Source organism: Pygocentrus nattereri, chromosome 6 (genome assembly GCF_015220715.1).
Source record: "Pygocentrus nattereri isolate fPygNat1 chromosome 6, fPygNat1.pri, whole genome shotgun sequence".
NCBI lineage: Eukaryota > Metazoa > Chordata > Actinopteri > Characiformes > Serrasalmidae > Pygocentrus > Pygocentrus nattereri.
In genome coordinates, this window is record NC_051216.1 from 9,631,148 (window position 1) to 9,656,841 (window position 25,694).

Below are 25,694 nucleotides of genomic sequence, written 5' to 3' on the forward strand. Positions count from 1 at the left end.
GCAGTGAGTGAATGTGTGGGTTCAGTGAAGAGCAGTGCAGTGAGTGAATGTGTGAGTTCAGTGAAGAGCAGTGCAGTGAGTGAATGTGTGGGTTCAGTGAAGAGCAGTGCAGTGAGTGAATGTGTGAGTTCAGTGAAGAGCAGTGCAGTGAGTGAATGTGTGGGTTCAGTGAAGAGCAGTGCAGTGAGTGAATGTGTGAGTTCAGTGAAGAGCAGTGCAGTGAGTGAATGTGTGAGTTCAGTGAAGAGCAGTGCAGTGAGTGAATGTGTGGGTTCAGTGAAGAGCAGTGCAGTGAGTGAATGTGTGAGTTCAGTGAAGAGCAGTGCAGTGAGTGAATGTGTGAGTACAGTGAAGAGCAGTGCAGTGAGTGAATGTGTGAGTTCAGTGAAGAGCAGTGCAGTGAGTGAATGTGTGAGTTCAGTGAAGAGCAGTGCAGTGAGTGAATGTGTGGGTTCAGTGAAGAGCAGTGCAGTGAGTGAATGTGTGAGTTCAGTGAAGAGCAGTGCAGTGAGTGAATGTGTGGGTTCAGTGAAGAGCAGTGCAGTGAGTGAATGTGTGAGTTCAGTGAAGAGCAGTGCAGTGAGTGAATGTGTGGGTTCAGTGAAGAGCAGTGCAGTGAGTGAATGTGTGGGTTCAGTGAAGAGCAGTGCAGTGAGTGAATGTGTGAGTTCAGTGAAGAGCAGTGCAGTGAGTGAATGTGTGGGTTCAGTGAAGAGCAGTGCAGTGAGTGAATGTGTTAGTGCTGTGAGTGAAGGTACTTTGATGTGAGCGACCGGACTGAGACGTGTATTACTGAGCATTACTGTTTTAATCTGTTTGGTTATAAAATGAATTCAACATCAAAGGGAGGAGAGGATTTATGGAATAAATGAAAATCTCTCTCACTCTCTTTCTATCTGTCTCTCTTTGTTTCTCTCTCTCCTACTGTCTCTGTGTCTGTCTGTCTCTCTCCCTCTCCCTCTTTTTTCTCTCTATGTTGCTCTCATCATCTCTTGCCACCTTCATGTTATGTTGCTTGTTATGTTGCTCCATTTCTCTCTCTCTTGCTCTCTTGCTCTCTCTGTCTCTCTCTCTCTCTCTTTCTCTCTCTCTCTCTCTCTCTCTCTCTCTCTCTTTCGCTTTACTCTTTTGTGTCCGTGGCTTTACTCTCGACTCCTCTGGAGGTGTGTGGGTGAGAACATGCAATTACAGTACACAGTTATCTGTTTGTGCTTTAATTGCATTGCTGGGAATGGCTTGGTCTCTGCACTGTGGTGAATTTCAATTAGTTGTTGATTACTGTTAAAGGAATACTACACTAACATAACCAACACCGTTTTTAAGCCAGCAGGAGTCAGAAGCATGAGGAACTTTTCCACAATTTTTCCATTTTTTCCTGTATGTTCTTCATCAGGCACAGCATGTTTGGTGTCTGAAGTTTACTTTCTTAGTTTTTTACTGGAGCTACTAGGCTAATGTAGCTAATTAATAGGCCTGACACATTCATATGATGATCATAAAAGATGATTAATTTCCATATAAATGTGTTTGAAATTGCTTTTTATTAATTGTTTACTACTGTTAAAGTACAAGCCTGAAGTGGTCAAAGTGGCTGATTAGCTGTCTTACCTCTAGCTGTTTATACCTCCCTTATACCTGTTTTAGTACCTCCCAACTGATAACAAACACAGCTTGAGCTCAAATAAACAACCGTTACTCACCGCCGCCCTCTACAGGTGATATTAACAAACACCAAATAAACAACCGTTACTCACCGCTGCCCTCTACAGGTGATATTAACACACACCAAGTAAACAAACGTTACTCACCGCCGCCCTCTACAGCTGATATTAACACACACCAAGTAAACAAACGTTACTCACCGTCGCCCTCTACAGGTGATATTAACACACACCAAGTAAACAAACGTTACTCACCGCCGCCCTCTACAGGTGATATTAACACACACCAAGTAAACAAACGTTACTCACCGCCGCCCTCTACAGCTGATATTAACACACACCAAGTAAACAAACGTTACTCACCGCCGCCCTCTACAGGTGATATTAACAAACACCAAATGAACAAACGTTACTCACCGCCGCCCTCTACAGGTGATATTAACACACACCAAGTAAACAAACGTTACTCACCGCTGCCATCTACAGCTGATATTAACACACACCAAGTAAACAAACGTTACTCACCGCCGCCCTCTACAGGTGATATTAACACACACCAAGTAAACAAACGTTACTCACCGCCGCCCTCTACAGGTGATATTAACAAACACCAAATAAACAACCGTTACTCACTGCCGCCCTCTACAGCTGATATTAACACACACCAAATAAACAAACGTTACTCACCGCTGCCCTCTACAGGTGATATTAACAAACACCAAATAAACAAACGTTACTCACCGCCGCCCTCTACAGGTGATATTAACACACACCAAGTAAACAACCATTACTCACCGCCGCCCTCTAAAGGTGATATTAACAAACACCAAATGAACAAACGTTACTCACCGACGCCCTCTAAAGGTGATATTGACAAACACCAAATAAACAAACGTTACTCACCGCCGCCCTCTAAAGGTGATATTAACAAACATCAAATAAACAACCGTTACTCACCGCCGCCCTCTAAAGGTGATATTAACAAACACCAAATAAACAACCGTTACTCACCGCTGCCCTCTACAGGTGATATTAACAAACACCAACTAAACAAACGTTACTCACCGCCGCCCTCTACAGGTGATATTAACAAACACCAAATGAACAAATGTTACTCACCGCCGCCCTCTAAAGGTGATATTAACAAACACCAACTAAACAAACGTTACTCACCGCCGCCCTCTACAGGTGATATTAACAAACACCAAATGAACAAACGTTACTCACCGCCGCCCTCTACAGGTGATATTAACAAACACCAAATAAACAAACGTTACTCACCGCCGCCCTCTACAGGTGATATTAACAAACACCAAATAAACAAACGTTACTCACTGCCGCCCTCTACAGGTGATATTAACAAACACCAAATGAACAAACGTTACTCACTGCCGCCCTCTACAGGTGATATTAACAAACACCAAATGAACAAACGTTACTCACTGCCGCCCTCTACAGGTGATATTAACAAACACCAAATGAACAAACGTTACTCACTGCCGCCCTCTACAGGTGATATTAACAAACACCAAATAAACAAACGTTACTCACCGCCGCCCTCTACAGGTGATATTAACAAACACCAAATAAACAAACGTTACTCACCACCGCCCTCTACAGGTGATATTAACAAACACCAAATAAACAACCGTTACTCACCGCCGCCCTCTAAAGGTGATATTAACAAACACCAAATAAACAAACGTTACTCACCGCCGCCCTCTACAGGTGATATTAACAAACACCAAATAAACAACCGTTACTCACCGCCGCCCTCTACAGGTGATATTAACAAACACCAAATAAACAAACATTACTCACCGCCGCCCTCTACAGGTGATATTGACAAACACCAAATAAACAAACGTTACTCACCGCCGCCCTCTACAGGTGATATTGACAAACACCAAATAAACAAATGTTACTCACCGCCGCCCTCTAAAGGTGATATTAACAAACACCAAATGAACAAACGTTACTCACCGCCGCCCTCTAAAGGTGATATTGACAAACACCAAATAAACAAACGTTACTCACCGCCGCCCTCTACAGGTGATATTAACAAACACCAAATAAACAAACATTACTCACCGCCGCCCTCTACAGGTGATATTGACAAACACCAAATAAACAAACGTTACTCACCGCCGCCCTCTAAAGGTGATATTAACAAACATCAAATAAACAACCGTTACTCACCGCCGCCCTCTAAAGGTGATATTAACAAACACCAAATAAACAACCGTTACTCACCGCTGCCCTCTACAGGTGATATTAACAAACACCAACTAAACAAACGTTACTCACCGCTGCCCTCTACAGGTGATATTAACAAACACCAACTAAACAAACGTTACTCACCGCCGCCCTCTACAGGTGATATTAACAAACACCAAATAAACAAACGTTACTCACCGCCGCCCTCTACAGGTGATATTAACAAACACCAAATGAACAAACGTTACTCACTGCCGCCCTCTACAGGTGATATTAACAAACACCAAATGAACAAACGTTACTCACTGCCGCCCTCTACAGGTGATATTAACAAACACCAAATAAACAAACGTTACTCACCGCCGCCCTCTAAAGGTGATATTAACAAACACCAAATAAACAACCGTTACTCACCGCCGCCCTCTACAGGTGATATTAACAAACACCAAATGAACAAACGTTATTCACCGCCGCCCTCTACAGGTGATATTAACAAACACCAAATGAACAAATGTTACTCACCGCCGCCCTCTACAGGTGATATTAACAAACACCAAATGAACAAACGTTACTCACTGCCGCCCTCTACAGGTGATATTAACAAACACCAAATAAACACCCGTTACTCACCGCTGCCCTCTACAGGTGATATTAACAAACACCAAATAAACAAACGTTACTCACCGCCGCCCTCTACAGGTGATATTAACAAACACCAAATAAACAACCGTTACTCACTGCCGCCCTCTACAGGTGATATTAACAAACACCAAATAAACAAACGTTACTCACCGCCGCCCTCTACAGGTGATATTAACAAACACCAAATAAACAACCGTTACTCACTGCCGCCCTCTACAGGTGATATTAACAAACACCAAATAAACAAACGTTACTCACCGTCGCCCTCTACAGGTGATATTAACAAACACCAAATAAACAAACGTTACTCACCGCCGCCCTCTACAGGTGATATTAACAAACACCAAATAAACAACCGTTACTCACTGCCGCCCTCTACAGGTGATATTAACAAACACCAAATGAACAAACGTTACTCACCGCCGCCCTCTAATGGTATCATAGATCCAGTCAGGAAAACTTTTTTGTAAGACTCATGTAAATGCATTTGCTTCAAAAACACATTTTGTTGCAACATAAACTTTTGTAACCGTTGAAAATATTTGCAGTCAGTTTAAATAATGACATTTAGGTGATTATGTAATAATTCTGATGTCCTAACGAGTACTGAAAGCTGTGATTAGATTTTCTCTTTAAAAGCACTGACGAAGTGGAGCATTGAGGCTGCAGGAGGCGTATGTCTCAGTGAAGAAGAATGGATATCATTCTGAACTATGTGGGTGAGGAGCATTACTTTAAGTGGCTAAGAGGGTGTCTTTATTTTTCCCTCTTCGCTCTCTCCTCTGTGTCTGTGTTGGAGCGTAGGTGGTTTCAGCTGTGTGCCCGCTCACATGTATTTGTCGTGTGAGTGTGTGGGTGCTTCGATGCATTGGGGTGGGTGGACGCTGTGCTGAAAAAGGCCCAGCATCACAAAAGAAAACTCAACAGATTACAGAACGTGGCATACAGAATGTGGGAGGACGAAATGGCACCGAACCACGTTTAAGCTTTCGAATGGAGGTTTGACGTCATGTGTTATAGCAGCAGCGTGCAGTTCCAACGGTGATTATCATTCAGTTATGATTAATAAACGTTTATTTCTTCTGAATCTTATGAGCATGAAGTTTGCATTGGGCACAGAGTCTGGCAAGGCTGCTTGTCCTTATGTTTTATCTGTTTACGCAAAGTATACACGGTGACGCTGTGTGATCTGAGGGAGTTTAATGTTGCGGCACATGTTGTTTTTATAGACACCACTGTGTCCTTCGGTATCAGGAACCACATAAACAATTCTATTTGAGATTACTGAACAGCTTGGGTATGTGATTGTTTAGCCCTGCAGTTTGTGTGGTGCTAATCTTCCTGTGCTTGTTACCTGGGTCGTTCTACAGAAACGTCCACTTTTTAAACCCTCCATCGGAGTCACTGGTGTTACTGATCATTACTGGTGTTACACATAAGAAAGGTAACACCAGTGACATTTTCAATGAAAAATGCATCTCATAAAACGGCTGCCGTGGAGCATCAAACCACATGTTGTCAATCATGGAGCATCCACTGAAATATGTCATTTAATCCATTTGTATACTATTTTGACAATTACCTAAGAATAAAGTGGGTCACGCCAGTGACGTCAACTCAAAGCTTCATATGAAGTGATGAGCTACATGAGAAAATCTCTGATAATTAAATGGACACAGTGGACTCACCGTGTGCTTTTCTTCATAGATCCTCAGAAAATGGGCAAAAGGAAGTCAAGTGACGTCATCAGTGTGACTTTTAGTTCAAAATAAGGGATTTTTTTTTGTGACACAGTAACACCAGTGACACGAGTCCTGGAGAACTTTCATTATATATAATATACATAATCCTATATATAATTTATATTCTATAAAATTTATTTACCATTTGTTTTCTTTGTCATTTCATTCATATATTCCGTAGTCATGTATAGATTATTGCAGTTAAAATTGCCAAAATAAACATTAAAATATGGCCTCAATCTTTACACATGACCAGCTCTTCTGTGGTGCTTGGAAAACAATATTGCGTTACAATATTAAATTGTAACTCTGACATGTTTTTCCAGTGTAATATATCTGTAAATATTCAGGGAAAGATTTCTGTGCGTTTGATTTTTTTTTTATCCAAACTGCGCAATTAAAAGTGTGTAGTTTGGGTTCTTTAGTAAAGAAAATTGTTCTATTTAGAACTATGACCACTCAAAGAACCCTTTGAATAATTAAAGAGTTCTTTGCATCATGAAAGAGCTTTTTAGACAGATGGAGAATGTGTTCTATGTGGTTCTATATAGAGAATTTTTTGAAAAGGGTTCTATATGGCACCAGAAAGGGTTCTTCAGCTTGATGAAGAATATGTTGTTTATGTTTCAATATAGAACTTTTTTTGAAAAGGGTTCTATAAAGCACCAAAAAAGCATTCTACTATTGTTATGATGTCAAGCTTTTCATAGTAGAAGAACCCTTTTTAGTGTCATATAGAACCCTTTTCAGAAAAGTTATATATAGAACCATGAGCACACAAAGAACTCTTTGAATGATGAAAGGGTTCTTTGCATCATGGAACGTTGTTTAGGTCGATGGAGAATGTGTTGTAAATGGTTCTATAAAGAACTTTTTTGAAAAAGGTTCTACATGCCACCAAAATGGTTCTTCTACTGTGACAAGCTTGACATCAACTTTTTTGGTGCTATGAAGAACCCTTTTCAAAAAGGGTTTATATAGCACCATGTACACACTTTAAAAAGATGGTTCTTCAAGGGTGCTTTGGTAAAGAAAATGGTCTAGGATTCATTTGGTCTAGAACCATGAACACTTAAAGAACACTTTGCATGGTGACAGTTTTCTTCAGATTGATGGAAAATGTGTTATATAAGGTTTGATATACCACCAATAGGGGTTCTTCTGTTGTTAAAGGCTTGACATCATAACTGTAGAAGAACCTTTTTTTGGTGCTATGTATACACAACACGTTCTCCATCAAGCTGTAAAACCCTTTCACGATGGAAAGAACCTTTTAATAATGCAAAAGTACTTTGTGAGTGTCCATAGTTCATAGAACCGTTTAATTTACCTAAGAACCCTTGAAGAACCGTCTTTTTAGAGTTTATGGCCTCAAACTCTTTTGACCTGGACGAGCCAGTCCTGCATGAACAGATGCGTTTTTATTGGCTCCCTGCTGCGTTAATATCATACTGGAGTCCGTTTCCTTGTACTCGGCTATATTTGAATTGATCTCCATCATGTTGGGTGGCAATGCATGGAGAATTCCAGGTGTTCTCTAAAGCCTGGGTGAAGGATCCTCTCATGGTCGGTGTATGATCGTTAAAACATGATTTGTTTCAGAAGTGTAGATCACATCGGATCCCGTAGCCAGTCTTTCAGTAAAATGGTCATCTATGAGATTACACTCAGTAGCTTGTTGTGCTACTATGGGCTTTTGACCCATATATACCTGAGGTCATTTAAAATGGGCGGCACGGTGGCGTGGTGGGTAGCGCTGTCGCCTCACAGCGAGGAGGGACTGGGTTCGATTCCCCGGCCGGGCAGCCAGGGTCCTCTCTGTGTGGAGTTTGCATGTTCTCCCCGTGTCTGCGTGGGTTTCCTCCTGCAGTCCAAAGACATGCAGTCAGGCCAATTGGTCATGCTAAATTACCCCTGGGTGTGAGTGTCTGTCTGCCATGCGATGGACTGGCGTCCAGGCCAGGGTGTATCCTGCCTTCCGCCTGAAGACCGCTGGGATAGGCTCCAGCATCCCCCTGCGACCCTGACGGAGAAGCGGCTTAGAAAATGGATGGATGGTCCTTTAACATTTTATGGTCTAATAATATGAATCATAATTGTTACACACACCAGGTGAACAGTGTTCATTAAACACTGCCTACAATATGCTTAACGGCTTATAACAACTGAATCGGCTGTCATAAACACTGCTTTTGTCAACTTCAATGCCAAGTGACTTTTGTGTGACATTAGACAGTTCATCACAAAACAACACTGAACATTTTCACCCATTAAGAGCTTTAACTGAGGAATGTGTATAGAACAGATTCATGTTTACACCTTACAGAGACTTTGGTCACTGGTGTTTTCAGGACTCTTATTTGACATTTTAACAGTATTTTCTCTGTTAAACTGCTTCTTTGGGTCGAGGCTCATCAGAGAGGAAGCATCACAAGGCATGAGAAGGCGAATCCACACTCGCTCACTATATTTCATTCATTTATTAATCGTTTTGCTGATCAGGCAGCACAAAACGTCATTGTGTCACTGGTGTTATGTGCTTTAATGGCTGTGGAGTTAAAATGTGGTCTAAATAATCCCAGATATCATTTTTATCACTGATTTTAAATAGTTGCACAAGGTCACCTGAACCTCCAACGAGTCAGCCGACTTACAAAATCCTCGGTTTTAACCTGAAAGTCACTGGAGTCACCGTCACTGGTGTTAGACCACATTCATACGACACCAGTGACTGTAAAATGTGTTTAGATTTAAGCTCTCCTTTTTGAATATATGATGATAGAAGATGTTAATGGACATATGAAGATTATTTAGTTTTGGGATGAAAGAAACTGATTTGTTAAAAATGTATCCACCTGAATTCCCACTACAAGTGGAGAGGGACCCATAGAAAAGGCTTTGACACAAGCAGTCATTACACTTAATGACAGCGTCGTATATGTTTTCTTATCATTTAACATGGCTATTATGTCAAACTGGCATCCGAGTTGACAAAGGCAGCCTTTAGGACAGCTGACACCTGTCGAGATATGACTTAAGGAATGTTTATGAAGGTTTATATCACTTGTCATAAAGTTGTATGCAAAGGATGGAAACAGCCCTAGTCAAGTCACATGTTTTGTCATGTATAACCTGTATGAGGATGTTTTAACTTACTTTCACTTAGAAAAGTCAACCAGGGGTGTTCAAACATTTGTATATGACCATATGTACATGTCATGTAGCCTTATGAACAATGCGTGTGCTACCATTTCATCATGCTAGATACACATATACAGTCTGAACCTAGAAAATTGTGTTAATTCAAGCTGGATCACCTGTGATAACCTATATGACCTCTTTGAAATCTATGAGATGGTGGAGTTTCTTTCCTGAGTTTCTGACCAGCCAATGGGGTCAGCTGTGAAATTGCTTTCTAATTGGAGGCTTTTCTCTGCTCATGAGTCCTCCATCCACTGTTGCCATGACAATCTGTTACTGCCAATCCTCCTGCCGTTTCTGTTCCTTATCCGTCCTTCAGAAACTGTTTTCCTCTACCGTACGTCCTCAAAACGCTACTGAGTCCTCAAAACGCTACTGAGTCCCAATTAATGTGCGTCTATGAGAGACTAACTTTATTACCCTATTTTTCTTTTTAATTGTGTGCAGGTCTTCAGAGAAACCCCGAAGTTCTATTCATTAGATGTCAGTTAAAATCCAAGTCACATACGCAATTTCACATTTTCTTAGACTCTCTAGCTCTGAAAATGGTCCTTACGACCGCACTGTTGTGAGAAACTATAGATTGTATTACTTTTCCAGCCTACAGTGGGTGGATTTTACCAGTTTAAATGGGAATCCTTGCTCTAATTACTACAGACAAAACACCTATGCACCTGTCACAAGATATTTGCAGTATAGTAAGAATATATGGCTCGGAAATGGGGCTCATTACCTTTCATAGGCTCACTATACTCCTTTGGACCCCAGAGGTGGACATCGGTGAAAACTGTGGCCGAGGCCATGTTGCATTAAAGCCGGAGTACACAGCTTCGGTCCACTGGGCTGGTGTCCAGCACAGTTTGGTAGTTTACCTGCTCAAACACACCCACTACACGTGGCAATGTATAGATGTGCTGACTGAGGTGTGTTTGAGCAGGTAAATCACCAAATTGTGCGGGACACCAGCCCTGCAGGACTGGAGTTGTGCACACAATGGATCTTAAAGTCAGAGTTTGGGAATAAAATTAATTTACATCGTTTCTCATTTAATTCTTATCCTGACAGCAGATGTAGTGTTGCATCACTTCATGAAGTCTGTGTATCAAATAAAAGCAAAAACAAGCTAAAGACCAGCTAATAGGCCTTTAATCTTTAATATAAATCCATTATTTAAAATTTGGATATTTTTATCTGCATGTTTTACGTGTAAGTAACAAATTTAAATGCAGTAGTGAACAGTGGATATCACAGGCGTACTGTTATCAGATACCTGGCTGATGATATGTTAGCAATACAACATAGACCAGCATAACTGGTCACCAGTAAAAGCATCATATCGCTGCTGTCTCCGTTTTTTTTGTTTTTCAGTTTCTGATATAATGTGAAAATGCCTGTTGCCATTTATATTGTTTGTAAATTTCATGATGATTGGACCAAAAGAAATTACCTAAAATGACTTGTTAAGACGTCTGGTTCCATTGACTTACATTAAAAGTAAAGTAGGTTTTTTCCTTCTCCTTTAAAGTTACCATTTTGGAGATACAAGGTTTTGTTCTGACAACAGCGATATGTTGTCTTTTGGATGCTGGTCAGTAGCAGTGGAAGCTGTTCACCACCAAAACCAGCATATCGCTGCTGTCGGAACAAAACCTTGTATCTCCAAAAAGACGACTTTACAGGACAAGAAAAACATTCTTAACTTTTAATGGAAGTAAATGAATAAGTAATGCTGTCCTAATCATTTTGGACAACTGGCCTTTTCGAATAATGGCAAAAATGCCAAACTGTGTTTTGGATGCTTTATGCTAGTCACTGAGTGTGTATAACTGCCGAAAATCAGATCTGGTCAGTAATCAGATCAACAAGTTTACATGCACTTCACAGTAATCAGATAATGGGAAACTCTGGGTCTGCATGAGTCAGACAGTAATCAGATTTCTGCTTTGCAACCAGCCAATAAACTCATAGACGAAGACGTGACGTAGACGTAAATTAAAACTCAAACTTCATCCAGCGGCTTTTTTTCCCCCCATTGTGTCACTTTACCTCAAAATATGAACACACATCATGTAGAAGATGAAGAATATTTCACCTCTGTTTTGTCAAGCATGTATTTGGTTTGAGCGACGCACAAACGTGTTTGCTGCGTCTCACGACAGTTGCTGTTTATTTCCAGTAATATGTTCCGTTTTCACGCATGCGCAGACTGAGAAATCCGAAAGAAAACCTGATCACTGAGCTAAAATGGTTTTGTTGTTACTCGATCACTGAAATTCGTGCCAGGACAAGATGTAACCCTAAGATCAGTCGATTAGCCTAGGCTAATCAAAAGTGTGGACAAAATTCTGGATTCAAACGTGCCATAGTGTCATTAGCCAAGCAAAACATGACATTTGTGTTCATTTTCATAGAAAAATGTCGTTCAGTCTCAGAAATCACACAAACAAGTCTATTTCAGATTCCCTGGTCATGGTGAGTAGAGTGTGTGATGATTTAGACGATGCTATTTTGAGTGCGTAGGCAGAGACGTTATAAAGGACTGGCCTTTTTTTAATGGGAAAGCTTGTAATGATCAACATGGCATCTGTTTACAGGGAAAGTCCCACCCTTCAGTAAAATGAGTCAACTGGTTTGCTGGTTAAACCACGAGCAGGAAAAGCCCGCCTCTTTGGGGGGATATACGCATGTGCGGTAGCCAGAAAAAGCTGGAAAAATGCATGACTTGTGCGTTATTTGGGTCAAACAGTACAAACATTAATACAGCATGCATTCAGTGTTTCACCTGCATTAAAACTTCTCCGATTATCCATCGTTTGATAAGTAGCTGATGTCCTGAATGCAACATGCTAAAGGGAAAATTCTACACTGTGCAGTCTCCAGGTTTGTGATTGAGAAGGTGTGATTGAGGGTGTGTTTGGGTTGTGTTACATGCTTGACGTGTGTATTTGGATGTGTGTGTCGCCCAGAGCAAGTCTCTGCGCGGATCGTGCAGGAGGTGACGGCGGAGGCTGTAGCAGTGCTGAAGGGCGAGCAGGAGCTCCACCCGGACACCGCTGTCAGACTGCCCTCAGGTAGGCCAAACCGCCGGCAGACTGGACGGACTGCTGCTACGCTCTTAGCAGATAGACGACACCACATGCCACCAATTAGCATTATATGAGGCTGTATTCGGTTAGGCAATGCCACTGTAAGCTCAGATGGGAGGCTATCGTTCAGCCTCATAACAAGGCATCCTGGGATGCAGGTGGGCCACATCATCCTCACTGTAAAAAGAATTGGTTGTTTTAAAGCAACCCGACTGCCTTAAAACGTTGAGTTCACTGGACAACATATCACTGCTGTCGGAACAAAAGCTTTTATCTCCAAACTGGAAACTTTACAGGAGAAGGAAAAACATTATTAACTTTTACTGCAAGTCAATGGAACCAGATGTTTTTCCAAGTCGTTTTGGGACGTTTCTTTTGGTCCATTCACCTTCACACTTAAAGTCAATGTAAAGGGCAGTGGGCCTTTTCAAATTCTGTCAAAAACTGAAATATTACAAAAATTGAGATTTTGGTTTTGTTATGACAGCAGCGATATACAACAGTCAGGGTTTTGCATTCTCTCACCTTATTTGTTAGAAAACTAAATATTTTTTTCTAAAGAATGGCTCAGCAAACAATCTGAAGTTGTCCCCTTGCCCCAACTGCTGTGAAAATGTTTTTGCCCCTCCCCCTTCCTGCTTTTCTTTACTATTGCATGTTTGTCATAGTGAAGGCTTTTAGTTCAGTTACACTGGGTTGTTTTGCTTAAGTAACTAAAGGGCAATTGCTTTTTGACATGTGTGGTTCATGTGTTTGGACGCCTTTTCCCCTTAAAAAAAGTAATAATCCAAAAACGGTGTGTTTGGGGCTTGATCAGAATCTCTTCGATTAATATTATTAATATTGCATTTAGTTTGAAGATCTACAAGCATTCACTAAGACAAATAATGCTTTGGTAGGAGAAATCAGGATTTTTTGCAGCACCGTGATCAGCCTAGGCTTGTTTGGTGCCTGAAGTTGACTTTGCACTGAAGCTATGATGCTGTAGTTTTGGGGGATAAAGATTTTCATAGGTTATTAGCTACGTTAGCTGTCCTGCATTAGCTCTAATCAAATGAAATCAAATTTATTTGTGGCGCTTTTTACAACTGATGTTGTCACAAAGCAGCTTCACAGAACTCCAGTAAAGACAAAGTTTTATCATGAAATGTAAAACCCCCAGTTGAGCAAGCCAGGGGCGACAGTGGAAAGGAGAACCTCCCTCAGAGCTGAGGAAGAAACCTTGGGAGGAACCAAGGCTCACAAGGGGGGACCCATCCTCCTCTGGTCAGACTACCTACAGAGTTATTACAGTACTAATATTAATAGTGGTAGTATTAGTAGTAGAAATAGCTAGGATTTAGCTCCATGCCTTGGAGAGGCACCACTGTCATTTAGCCTTGTAGCACAGAGGTTCTCAACCCAGCCTTTGGCGATCTCAATCCAGTCCATGCTTTTTTTCTGCTCCAGCTCTAAACACTTGACTCAGGTAATGAAGGGCTGTAGGACACAGATCACCTGAGTTCTACAGATTACCTGACTCAAGCATGCTTGAAGTTGGACCAGAGTAAAAGGGACCAGGGTCCCCAAGGACTAAATGTTGTAGAAGGGCATCCTGGGATACAGGAGGCCACTGAAGTTTGCACTTTTTGGAAAGATGATGTGCTTATAATTTAAATATCTGTTTTTGGGTGTGTGGTCGTTCTGTGTCCGCTTTCATTCTGCATCTGTACTGGTGTGTGGCAGTCAGTACTTCAGGCAAGCTGTAAAAAACGTCTATTTTTTGCTATATGCTGCTGTTCATACTAGAGATGGCACAATACCTTTTTTCCTTATCAATACTGCTATTGGGACCTTGAATTCAATACTGATATTTCTTCTTTAAAACTACTAAGCCATGTTTACATACAGCCCAATAGTCTGTTAACAATCTGACTAATAGCTCAATCAGAATATAAACATTTCAATCACAAAAAAACTAGTTCTATTGAGGCCATCCGGAATACAGTTTCTATCTGATTGAACGAGGGGGGTCATCCTGTAAATAATCCGTTAAACAGAAGAATAATAGCCGTGTGAACGCCTGAATCTGATTACATTCCCTATCGGAAAGTTTAAGTCCATTCTGCATGCGCGTCGCGTCATAGTGAGAGTTTATACCGTTCAACATGGCGGAGCAGAAACTGGTCTGCAGAGGAGACGAAGTTCAGACGGCGGTGGGACGGACGTCCAGCTTATGTGTCTCAGAACACGACGTCTTCCTCTTGGCCATCTTTAATAAGGACACGTGAAGGACGTTTTCCTGAGTCTGACATCATTTTAAAGCAGTTAAAAACACAAGCACTGCTCACTGCTGCTCATCTCACTCTGACTGGACTCACACGATGCTCATTGTCACGGTAACATCTACACCGTTTCTCTACACATGTACGTAATTTTGGATTGGATTACTTTTAGTGCACATGCAAACAGAGATCTCCCTCAGATTGTTGAGCAGAGTGAGCATAAACACCTCAGTCTTTATCTATAATTGGAATGGATTCGATCGAATTGACAATCTTTGCTTGTAAACACAGACACTGTGACTGTGACTGAGCACTTTTTCATGGTATATTTGTTACAAGATTTAAATGGATTTGTTTCCCTCTCTCCGCATTCTCTGCTGATATCAGCCCAGTGCTGGTACCTGATGTCAGATCAGTGCCATCTCTATTGTGATGCAAAACTTGTGAAAACGCTTTGCTGCGCTGCGTATGAAAATCACTGCTGGTATTCTGCAGTGTTACCCAGGCAGCAGCAGTCAACGGTTTGGGTTCAGACCAATCAGAGACAGCTGTAGTGATGCAGCAATGCATCAACGTGACACTTAGGTAACTCCGTTATGGATTTTGCATATGTGCTATATTAGGCACTTATCGGTGTGTGCAGCGCGGGGTCTTTTTCATAAGTGTCCATGCTTTTCGCTGAGTCTGAAGCATGTGGGTGGGTGAGTGTGTGTGTCCTTTCTCTCTGAGGCTTGGGCTGGTGTGTGTAATGTCTCTGCAGTGCCTTGTTGCCTCTGGCTGCTTGGTATATCCGCTTTGACAGCTGGACTGTTCCTTCACTGCTCTGCTGCTGCCCTGTGTGCGTATGTGCACCTATGTGCTGAGTCAGGGTTGAGAGATCCTCCACTGCTGGTCTGCATGGCCTTTCCTGTCACTCTGTCTTTCTGTCTGTCTGTCTGTCTGTGTGTGTAGACTGGTTCTTTCCCATTGCTGACCGCCAGCCTTTGGCCACTTTTGAAAGAGTCTGACGTGGTGTTTTCTCTTTTGTTTCGTTGCATGCCTTCATATCTTTACAAGTGTGTTTGTATCATCTCTCCCGAGTTAATAGCGAGTTGTGCTTCTCAAATTAGGATGATAGAACTATCTTACGTGGTCCCAGCCATAGGAACTATTTGTTGTTTTGAATATTCTTAATACAAGCATATGGTTTGGTTACGTGAGCTGTTTTAACCCCTAAAAGTTGCAGGTTATCACCAGCATTAACAAACGCATGTTGCAATTGAGTGTTATGGGAACAAGGTTTACTGTAACATGGATATTTTGTGTAGTTAAACAATTTCAAACAAGCATTTAGTCATGTTCTCATATTTCGTAGCAACGTCATGAACAAATTTCTTCAGCGATCAGATAGATATTTTTCAGTATCTACCCTGATATTAACCCTTTTCCACCAAAAAAGAAAAATTTATTGTTGATAAAATAGTTGATATTGAATATAGTTACTGAATTGTGAGTAACGCAGAATTTATGCCTATATTATTTTAATCACTCTGCATTATAGCACTGCTTTAAAGAATATTAACAGCTCACAGTGAGCACTAGCCAGGCAAAAGTGCAGCCTCCAGTTAGAGTTAGAGTTAGTTTTAACGTAATTTTACAACTAAAATTAAGATTGAATGACCCTTATCAGTCCCACAATGGGGAAATTTTACATCCGCATTTAACCCACTCCACATACACACTAGGGGCCAGTGGGCACACTTGCTCGGAGCGGTGGGCAGTCCTATCCACAGCGCCCAGGGAGCAGTTAGGTGTCTTGCACAAGGGCACTTCAGTCACGTACTGTTGCTTCGGGGGATAGAACCAGCGACCTTCTAGACAGGGCTAGTTCCCTAATCTCCAGCCCACAACTGCCCCCAAAGCCTAAGTAAACGTTTAGAGATCTCTTTATACCCCTGTATCAACTGAACACAGTTCATTTTTTGGAAATGCACAGGTTCATTAAAATTGTGCTGTTTGTGGTCTAAAATTAATTTGGCACATTTGATCCACTTTGTTTTCACTAATTATATTTACTTTATGAATATATTGTTGTATTTAGGCTGTAAAGCTTGTTTGGTTCAAACAACATTGTTTTGTTTTATACTTTACTTTTATGTAAGTTCAAATGAAATTTTCACAGAAATTAAAGAATTAAAGAAAAATTAAATCCATCCATTCTCTAAGCCGCTTCTCCGTCAGGGTCGCGGGGGGGTGCTGGAGCCTATCCCAGCAGTCTTCGGGCGGAAGGCAGGATACACCCTGGACAGGTCGCCAGTCCATCACAGGTTAAAGGGCAACAGGCATTTTCAAATGATGGTAGTGACTGAAAAACAGCGAAATAGAGATACAGAGTTTTGTTCCACAGCAGTGAAATATACATAAACCGTAGGAGCTGTAAACAAAGCTGTGTTTCCATACCAAAAAAAAATATCTTGCCCAAATAAAAATTAGGCCCCACTATCCACTAATTATTTATTACTCCTAGCCTATGAAATAATTCTTTAGAGAACCGAAAGTGGTTCTTCTAAGGCATTACCCTAAAGAACCCTTTCTGGTGAGATACACAATATTGAAATCATATCAGTGTCAGCAGAGAATTGTTTACAAAAGCCTTATCAGCATTGGACAGCATGTTTAAATTTACCGGATATTTCAAGCCGATATTTAATGATGTATTTAGACCAGAATGTTTAGGCAATGCTGAGTTACTGTTGCAAAATGTTTATTATTATATTATATTATATTATTTTTGAATTTTTAATTTTACTGCATTTGTTCCCTGCAGAAATAAATATGCTTCTCTCTAATACTAATCCAGGATTTAGTCTCTAATTGTACAGTCTCTAAATGTTTATACATCAACATCTGTGGATAGGTACTTGAAAAATATTGATTATCTATATCTGCATTCTCATATCAGGTCATCTCTACTTCTTAGCCCCTTTGTTTCTAAGATAGCGTGTTTTGAGCCTGTTGAAAAGCTTTATGTTGTCTTTTTTTTACAGAAAGGAAAATTCTGTTCTTTATATTTTTGCCACATTTTGTGATGAATGTCAGAAACGTGTCAATACAGAACGCAAGTAACTAACAATGTAATGATGTATTTGCGTTTCAGCTGCACAGCAAAAACGTCAACAGTAACTAAGTTACTGAGATCTCTTCAGGTAGCGTTACTAATAAGACACAGTTGCTGGAAAGCTGTGAGCGGAGCAGCGCAGCTCACACTGCGGTGGATTTAGTCAGCAGAAATAGATTGTGGTGTCTGAGCTCACAGCCGTGCTGTCAGAGCCGCTGAAGCGATGAGAGCTAGTAAAGCCTCCGGTAGGCGAGCTTCTCCCTGAGCTTCACTCCACTGATCCGTACCTGCTGTTCTTCTGAGCCTTTCCTGTCATTTTTTTTTTTTTGTCTGTCTGTCTTTCTGCAGTGGAAGATTCTGCTAATCTGCCCCCATCTCCTCCCCCCTCACCTGCAGCAGAGCACTTTGGTCCTCTGGAGCAAGGTAGGTTCCTCTCCTGCTGCCGGCGCGCGAGTGTGTGTGTGTGTGTGTGTGTGTGTGTGTGGAGAGTGGTTGTGTGTGTGTTTGTAAAGAGAGACACATTCGTGGTATTTGGGTGTGTGTCCATCCCCGTCCACCGCCGGCCCCACACAAGGGGCATTTTTCTCTGAAAAACAGCGGCTGACGTTGGCCAGAAGAACCAGCCGTATGCTCCCGAACAGCAGGGGGAGCCAGAGAGAAGCGTGCTAGAAGAGAAGTGGGCGCAGGATTGACTTTGCTACCACCTCCTCCTCCTCTTCCTCATTTTCTCCAGGACTCATCTTCATCATCTAAACTCTGGGGAAAACTCCGCTCACCAACAAACCCGAAACTAAACAACCCCCCCCCCCCCCCCCCATTTACCCCTCTCCATTATCCCGTAATCCCCCCCAACACTCTTTCTGGCCCATCCAAAGCCCCCACCTTGCATGCGGTCGTATACTTTGACCCTCCTCCGTCCTCACTAATGCCATCCTGTTCCAGTGGCATCCAGCTCTCTGGACACAAGGGGTGTGAATCTCTGACCTCACAATTCAACTCTGTTTCGAATCTTTAGGAAGCGATTCAGTGCATCACCCTGACTGGTGGAAATGTGTACATCACTATATCACATCAACACATTCGTGTCTTTCAGCTTCCTAGTTTTGGCGCTATTTGTGTTGGTGTAATATCTGGTGTGAAAATCTACACACTTTTCTCAAAGCATGACGTATCAGATTGCACCACCATTCCATTTGATTTGATGCTTCTGATTCAGAATCATTTATCATTTATTTATTCATTTAGCACACAGTACACTCAAGCTGAGAGGGTGAAGGCCTCCTCCCAGACATATGAAGCATCTCGGCACCTTTTTAAACTGCCGCTAACGCAGCGTCATAGAATAGATCGGCACGCTTGGAGGAGAATGCTAACTGTAAATTCTGGTATATCAGCTTGCAGACGCTGTTTTGGCTACTATTGTGCGGAGTGATGGGGAGATGGAGGACCATCCTACCCACCCACAGAGAGAAAGCGAGGACAATTATGCTGTCTTGGACTCCCGGCATGGAAGGCTGTGGCGCTATGTGGTCTCCTGTTGTGCCTCTTGGGAGCTCAATTCAAAATTACTTTTAATTATACATTTAATGCACCATTTTAACTGAAGGAACTAGTCTATAGTAGTTTAGTAGAATTGGACAAATGTATTAAGATGACAGTGTTTACGCTCATGCACTCAATAATCCGATAACTGCAGAAAATCAAATTTAGTCAGTAATCCGATCAACATGTTTACATGCACTTGAGTAATCAAATAATGGGAAAACCTCAGGTCTACATGAGTCAGACAGTCATTTTTAGGATTTCATGCTTTTCAACCAGCCAATGAACTTTCAGAAGAAGATGTGAAGTAAATGTAAAACTCAAACTTCACGTCGTGGCTTTTTCTTAAAAAACATTGCGGCATTGTATCTGAATAAATTAACATGCATCATCTAGAAGATGAAAAATATTTAAATACTTTGTTTTCTCAAGCGTGTCATTGGTCTCAGCATCGCTCTGAGTGTTCTACTGCGTCTCACGGAGACGCTTTTCGCTTATTTCTGGTACCGTAGTCTGTTTTCGCACACGTGCAGGCAGAGAACTCTGAAAGAAATCAGAGTAAGAGTTCACATGAACTGAGAAATCTAATTACTGAGCTAAAACCCAGCCTCTTTATCAGATTTAGACCTTACTCTGATCTAAGAAATCAGTCTGCTGTTTACATTTGAATAATCAGATAACTGCAGGAATCCAATTATGATCAGATATTTAAGTGTGTGTGAACACACTCATTGATTCCATTGAATTCAATTCAACTTTATTTTCAATATTCACATATGGGGGTATATAAGGAAAAAACATTCAATCTGCTTCTCTGGTGCGTAAACATTAACACAAGGACATGAAGTACCGCACACACACACTCACACACACACACACACACACACACACACATATATATATATATATATATATATATATATATATATATATATATATATATAAACAATTAGGGGTGGCTTACTGCAGTGCTGGAGGGCTGGGGTCTAACACAGTTTGGTCATTTTCTTACTCAAGCACACCTGATTCAACTCAGGAGCTAATCGCCAGGTGTTGTAGGAGAGCGAGAGGAGGAAAATCACAACTATGCAGGACACTGACCCACCAGGACTGCAGTTCTCTGCCCCTGTCTTAAACTGCATTTCACCAGGATGCACACGTTTACATTTCACATTAAAAACGTTAGAAAATGAACGACATCCTCAGCATCTGAATCGTGTACAATCATGTACAGTCATGTGACATTTTCACTTGCGAAAATAGAAAAATCATCAGCAGCACAGTTTATGGAATATAGTAGTAATACACACAGTAGTGGGATATGGATGGTATGTTTTTTATTATTATTATTACTATTATGTTTGATAAAAGCTCAAGATTTTTATTTGCACACATTAAAAAACGTTATGAAATTGAATCGATTGTAACATTTCAGAATTCGATGCACTTGAATCGCCACCCTCAGGTCCATGCATCACAATGCCTTTGTGCATGTTTACACCCCTAGTGGACAGGGAGCAGCCCCGGTTTCTGCTGCCACTGAAAGAGCTGGGCATTCAGGCTCATCCCTCGTTCCTTTCGTTCCCTTTCTGACCCCCTGCTCCACCTGGGGGATCTCGTGTTCTTCCTGTCCTTTCGTTTTTGCATGTCTTGTATTGGGTGCTGTCAGTGTTGTGGGCCTGCATTTGTTTGTTTGTTTGTGTGTTTGTTTGTTTGTGTGTTTGTTACTTTGATTGTGTCTGTCGTTTTTTTTGTCTGTGCTCTGTAGTAGTAACAGCATCCTGAAAGAGCTGGTGGAGGCCTGGGCCATTGCTTAACTTGTTTATTGCGTCCAGTGAGAGCTTCTTTGTCCAGATAAGCTGACAAGGATTTACAAAACTTTCCCTTTTTTGGCGCCTGAAGTTTGCTTCTTTAGTTTTGCGCTAGAGGAATGAGGCTAGCGTAGCTAACAAGAAACGAAAGCTTATGCCACCAATTATCATTGTGCTAACTGCATGCTAAAATCATCACACATTTGCATCAAACCATGTCAAGTTGTTAAGTGATCTCAAATAGACTTATAAGCTTATAAGGAAAAAAAATCACATATGTTTGTACATTTGTATAGTTAACACTGAATCAGAGAGAGTCGGATATCAAATAAGCATGTCTACACGCTGAAATTGATGCTCCTCAAGGGTTCTTTAGTACAGAAAATGGTCCGGGATAAAACCATGAACGTTCAGAGAACCTTTTGTGTGACAATGACGGCCACGAGAGCCGGCAGAAAGGCAGGGCCCGAAAACCCAGCGGTGATGAACCTCGGCAAGCATGCCGGAGAGAGACCCGGGAGTGTGAAGGGGGGCAGAGCACAAAGCCTGAGCTCCCCAGACGGATACGAGTCACGAGAGTGATGGTGGGAATAGGAGGTTGAGGACGTTGGTGCCGGCCACAAGAGGCACCAGAGCAGGAGAGGGTCCCGAGCTCTGCCGCCTGGGCCCCGTCCCCGGTTACGCAGCGAGGCCGCCTCACTACACCTCAAGTTTGACCTGGGCGGCCGAGCTGCCAGCGGGGGGCGGTAGCAAGGAGGCGGAGCGGCAAGCTCTCATTCTCTCTTGGCTCGGGTGCTCAGGCTGCCCTTAATGAGAGCCAGCTGATGCTAATCTGGCAGGCAGCGTGAGCGCCTTTAAAAGAGCTGAGAGGGAGCAGATCGAGAGAGAGAGGGACAAGCAGCAGCAGAAGACAGAAGAGCTGAAAAGCTCCTGTGAAGGAAGGACTGAAAAGTCTCAGTAGAAGCCACTGAAAAGTGGGCAGTGTTGGTTTTGGTTGTCGTGTTTATTTTGGATGAAATTAAAGAAATGGCTGCTGCAGTTTTGAACCCTGCCTCCGGCCTCCTTGAGCCCAGGGTAGCACATGCCATGCTACAGTATTGTGTACAGTATTGTATCATGCAGAGGGATCTTTGAGTGTTCATGGTTCTATATAAAACCACTTTCTTCACTAAAGAACCTTTGAAGAAACATCTTTTTGTATTTATTAAAATATGCAGTTAATAAATATCATGCTACAAGCAAATCGTCCTAATTATTGGTAGTGTTTTCACACCAAAACCTGGTACATTACAGGCGTGCCTTTAATGTTTGGGCTTGGCATCATTCAGACTTGCAGCTCTTAAACTGTATTTGACTGGGAAGACCTGCGTTTACACCAGATTGAAACTACTGCTAACCAGGATGAGACGTTCACAGCTTCTGTGATTCTGATTCTGATACACAATAAACTCTCTGAATGTTTTTCACTTGCAATAATTGAAAATAAAAGACTAATTATGTTACATAAGCTTACAGATGCCTTTGTTGGCTAGTAATGAGTGATGGCTAGTAATGAATGAATGGTGGAGAGGGAGGTCCATCCTACCGACCCTGAGAGAGGGAAGACAATTATGCTCTTTCACGGGCCACGGCTCAGTTGGGGGGCTCGGTTTGCCAGCAGGGGTGCAGTTGTGTGGAATCCACGGCACACATATTAGCCTATGTTTTACTATAGTCAAGGAATGCTTTGTCTCCAAAGGGTAAAGTAATTGGACAACTTGGTTAGATTCTCTCCACATGGCGCACACAATGGTTCGGGTTTCTTAGTATTGGTTTTTGTTCTGGTTTGCAGCCTCAGAAAAGAAGCTTCTTCACTTATACTAGCCATCAACTGAACACAGCCAATGATATGGTAAGAATTAAGCCTTAAATAAAAAGTAATGTAATAATAGTATCAATTACATAAATAGTAATAATACAGTGGAGCCTTTACTAAATTACTGGGCTACTGTTCCCCCACTTACTGCCACATTGTCCTGGGATCAGATGGGCTCCGTTCAGTGTGTGAGAATGACGCGGTGCCACCACAGCAGCTCTTCACGTTCCTGGTCGTTGTGTCTCGTGTGCTTGTGCGTTCCTGTGTTTCTGTGTCGTGTGTTTTTTTGTGTGTTTGTGTCTCTCTTCCTCACTTCCTTCTCCAGTATCCGTCTACATCTGCGTTCCTGTGTTCTGTCTTTCTGTTTTACTGCTACCTTTTCCTGTTCTCTTTCTCGCTGCCTCTTTCTCTCACTGTTCGCACTTTTTACGTTCCTTCTCTTCAGTCTCTCTCTCTTTATTCTCTCTTTATTATCTCCTTTTGGCACTTTCTGTCTCTCTCTCGACTTTTCTGTCATGTTTCCGCTCCAGACTCTCTCTCTCTCTCTGCTCTCTTTTTCTCTTCTTTCTAGGTTGTCATCAATGTGTCATCATACATTGATGATAACCTATCTTCCCTCCCTCGCTAGCCAGGTTATCATCAATGGATTTTTATGCATGTTTTGCCGTATTGAATAAGAATGATTTGGAAACGGCATATTTCGGATAGAATTGGCAAAATTCCCCTAAACTTGTAAAGTCGCTTGGGCTAGGTGACGATTGTGCTGTTAAAAAAGAAAGAAATGTGATACGTTATTATGGAAATGCATTTGCAGAATGAAGAACATAAATAATAAAGTTGTTATATGGCTGATCAAGAGTTTCTATTTTTATCCAGTAATAGAAACAAAATACAACGACATGCTCTTGCCAGTAGACTGAAAATAAAACACACTTTCAATTTTTTGAACAAAATACTAAGAGATATTAGTAAGAACATAAGGAACCATTTCTGAGATCTGTGGAGTAAATTTACAGAAAAATGGCACTCTTGCAACATATTGTTGATATGACCATGCCACGAACACGTCATGATAGGTTTCATATGCTGTTAAGAGATGTCAAGACAGATTTGTTCAGTAATACAGCCCTGTTTCCAAAAATGTTGGAATGCTGTGCAAAATGTAAATAAAAACAGAATACAATGATGTGCAGGTCATTTAAACCCTATATTTAATTGAAAATAGTACAAAGACAACATATCAAATGTTGAAACTGAGAAATTTTATAAAATCACTTTTTGAAACATGTTTTCAGTGGGTTACAGGTCTGGACTGCAGGCAGGTCAGTTTAGCAACTGGACTCTTTTAATACAGAGCCATGCCGTTGTAATACATGCAGAATGTGGTTTGTCTTGCTAAAATAAGCAAGGCCTTTCCTGAAAAAGACGTCGTTTGGATGGCAGCACATGTTGCTCTGAAATCTATCTATATATTGTGCAGCATTTATGGTGCCTTCACAAATGTGCAAGTCACCCATGCCATGTGCATTAATGCATCCTCTGTACCATCATGAATACGGGATTTTGAAGTGTGAGCTGATAACAAGCTGGATGGTCCCTCACTTTTGTAGCCTGGAGGACACGACATCCATGATTTTCAAAGAGAATTTCAACTTTTGATCCATCAGACCACAGGACATTTTTCCACTTTGCTTCAATCCAACTTAAAGGAGCTCAGGCCCAGAGAAGGCGGCAGTGTTTCTGGGTCCTGTTTATATACGGTTTCTTCTTTCCTGTGTGGGAAGTGGACAATAGTTTTCAGTAGTCTTTGTGAGCCCATGCAGTGATTTCCACTACAGAGTTGTCTGTTTTTAATCCAGTGCTGCCTGAGGGCCCAAAGATCACAGTCATCCAGTATGAGTTGTCAGCCTTGTCTCTTGCATACAGAGAGTTCTCTGGATTCTCTGAATCTTTTAATTATATTCTGTATGCTCCCATATGTACCATAAATGAAATCCCCAAATTCTTTGCTATTTTACATCAAGAAGCAATTTTCTTGTAATCATGCACTATTTGGTGAACCCCTCCTCATCTTTATTCCCGAAAGACTCCGCCTCTTTGGGATGCCCTTTTAAAACCCAATTATGTTGCTGACCTGTTGCCAATAAACCTAATTGGTCATGAGAGGTTTTTTTTTTAGCTTTACACAACTTTAATAGTCTTTTGCTGCACCATCCCCGACTTTTTTGAAACATATTGCTGGCATCAAATTCTAAATGGCCATACGTTTTAAAAAAAAAAAAACACACAAACTTTTCTCAGTTTCAACATTTGATATGTTGTCTTTTTTCCATTAAACATAGAGTTTAAATGATTTGGACAACATTGCATTCTGTTTTTATTTACAATTTGCACAGTGTTGCAACTTTGGAAACAGGGTTGCATAACAATGTCATGTTACTATTACTGTCATTAATTATGGGATCTGTCACAGCAATTAATGACGGCAGGATTAACATGACACTGTAATATTACTGGACATAATCTGCCATGACATGGCATGGTAATGTCAAGGTTATGTTAACGCCTGCTTGAGA

General features: G+C 41.5%; 1 protein-coding gene across 19 annotated transcripts in view; it reads left to right on the forward strand.

Moving 5' to 3' along the window:
- Positions 1-25,694, forward strand: part of map2 (microtubule-associated protein 2) — a 238,370-nt gene that overhangs the window by 170,650 nt on the left and 42,026 nt on the right. For 17 of the 19 annotated variants that reach the window (XM_037539255.1, XM_037539254.1, XM_037539242.1 and 14 more), the window contains 2 exons: positions 12,430-12,534; positions 18,259-18,333. In XM_037539255.1, coding sequence (XP_037395152.1) covers positions 12,430-12,534; positions 18,259-18,333 — 180 coding nt within the window. The remainder of the gene's footprint in view (positions 1-12,429; positions 12,535-18,258; positions 18,334-25,694) is intronic. The other 2 variants (XM_037539245.1, XM_037539253.1) reach the window with 1 other exon arrangement.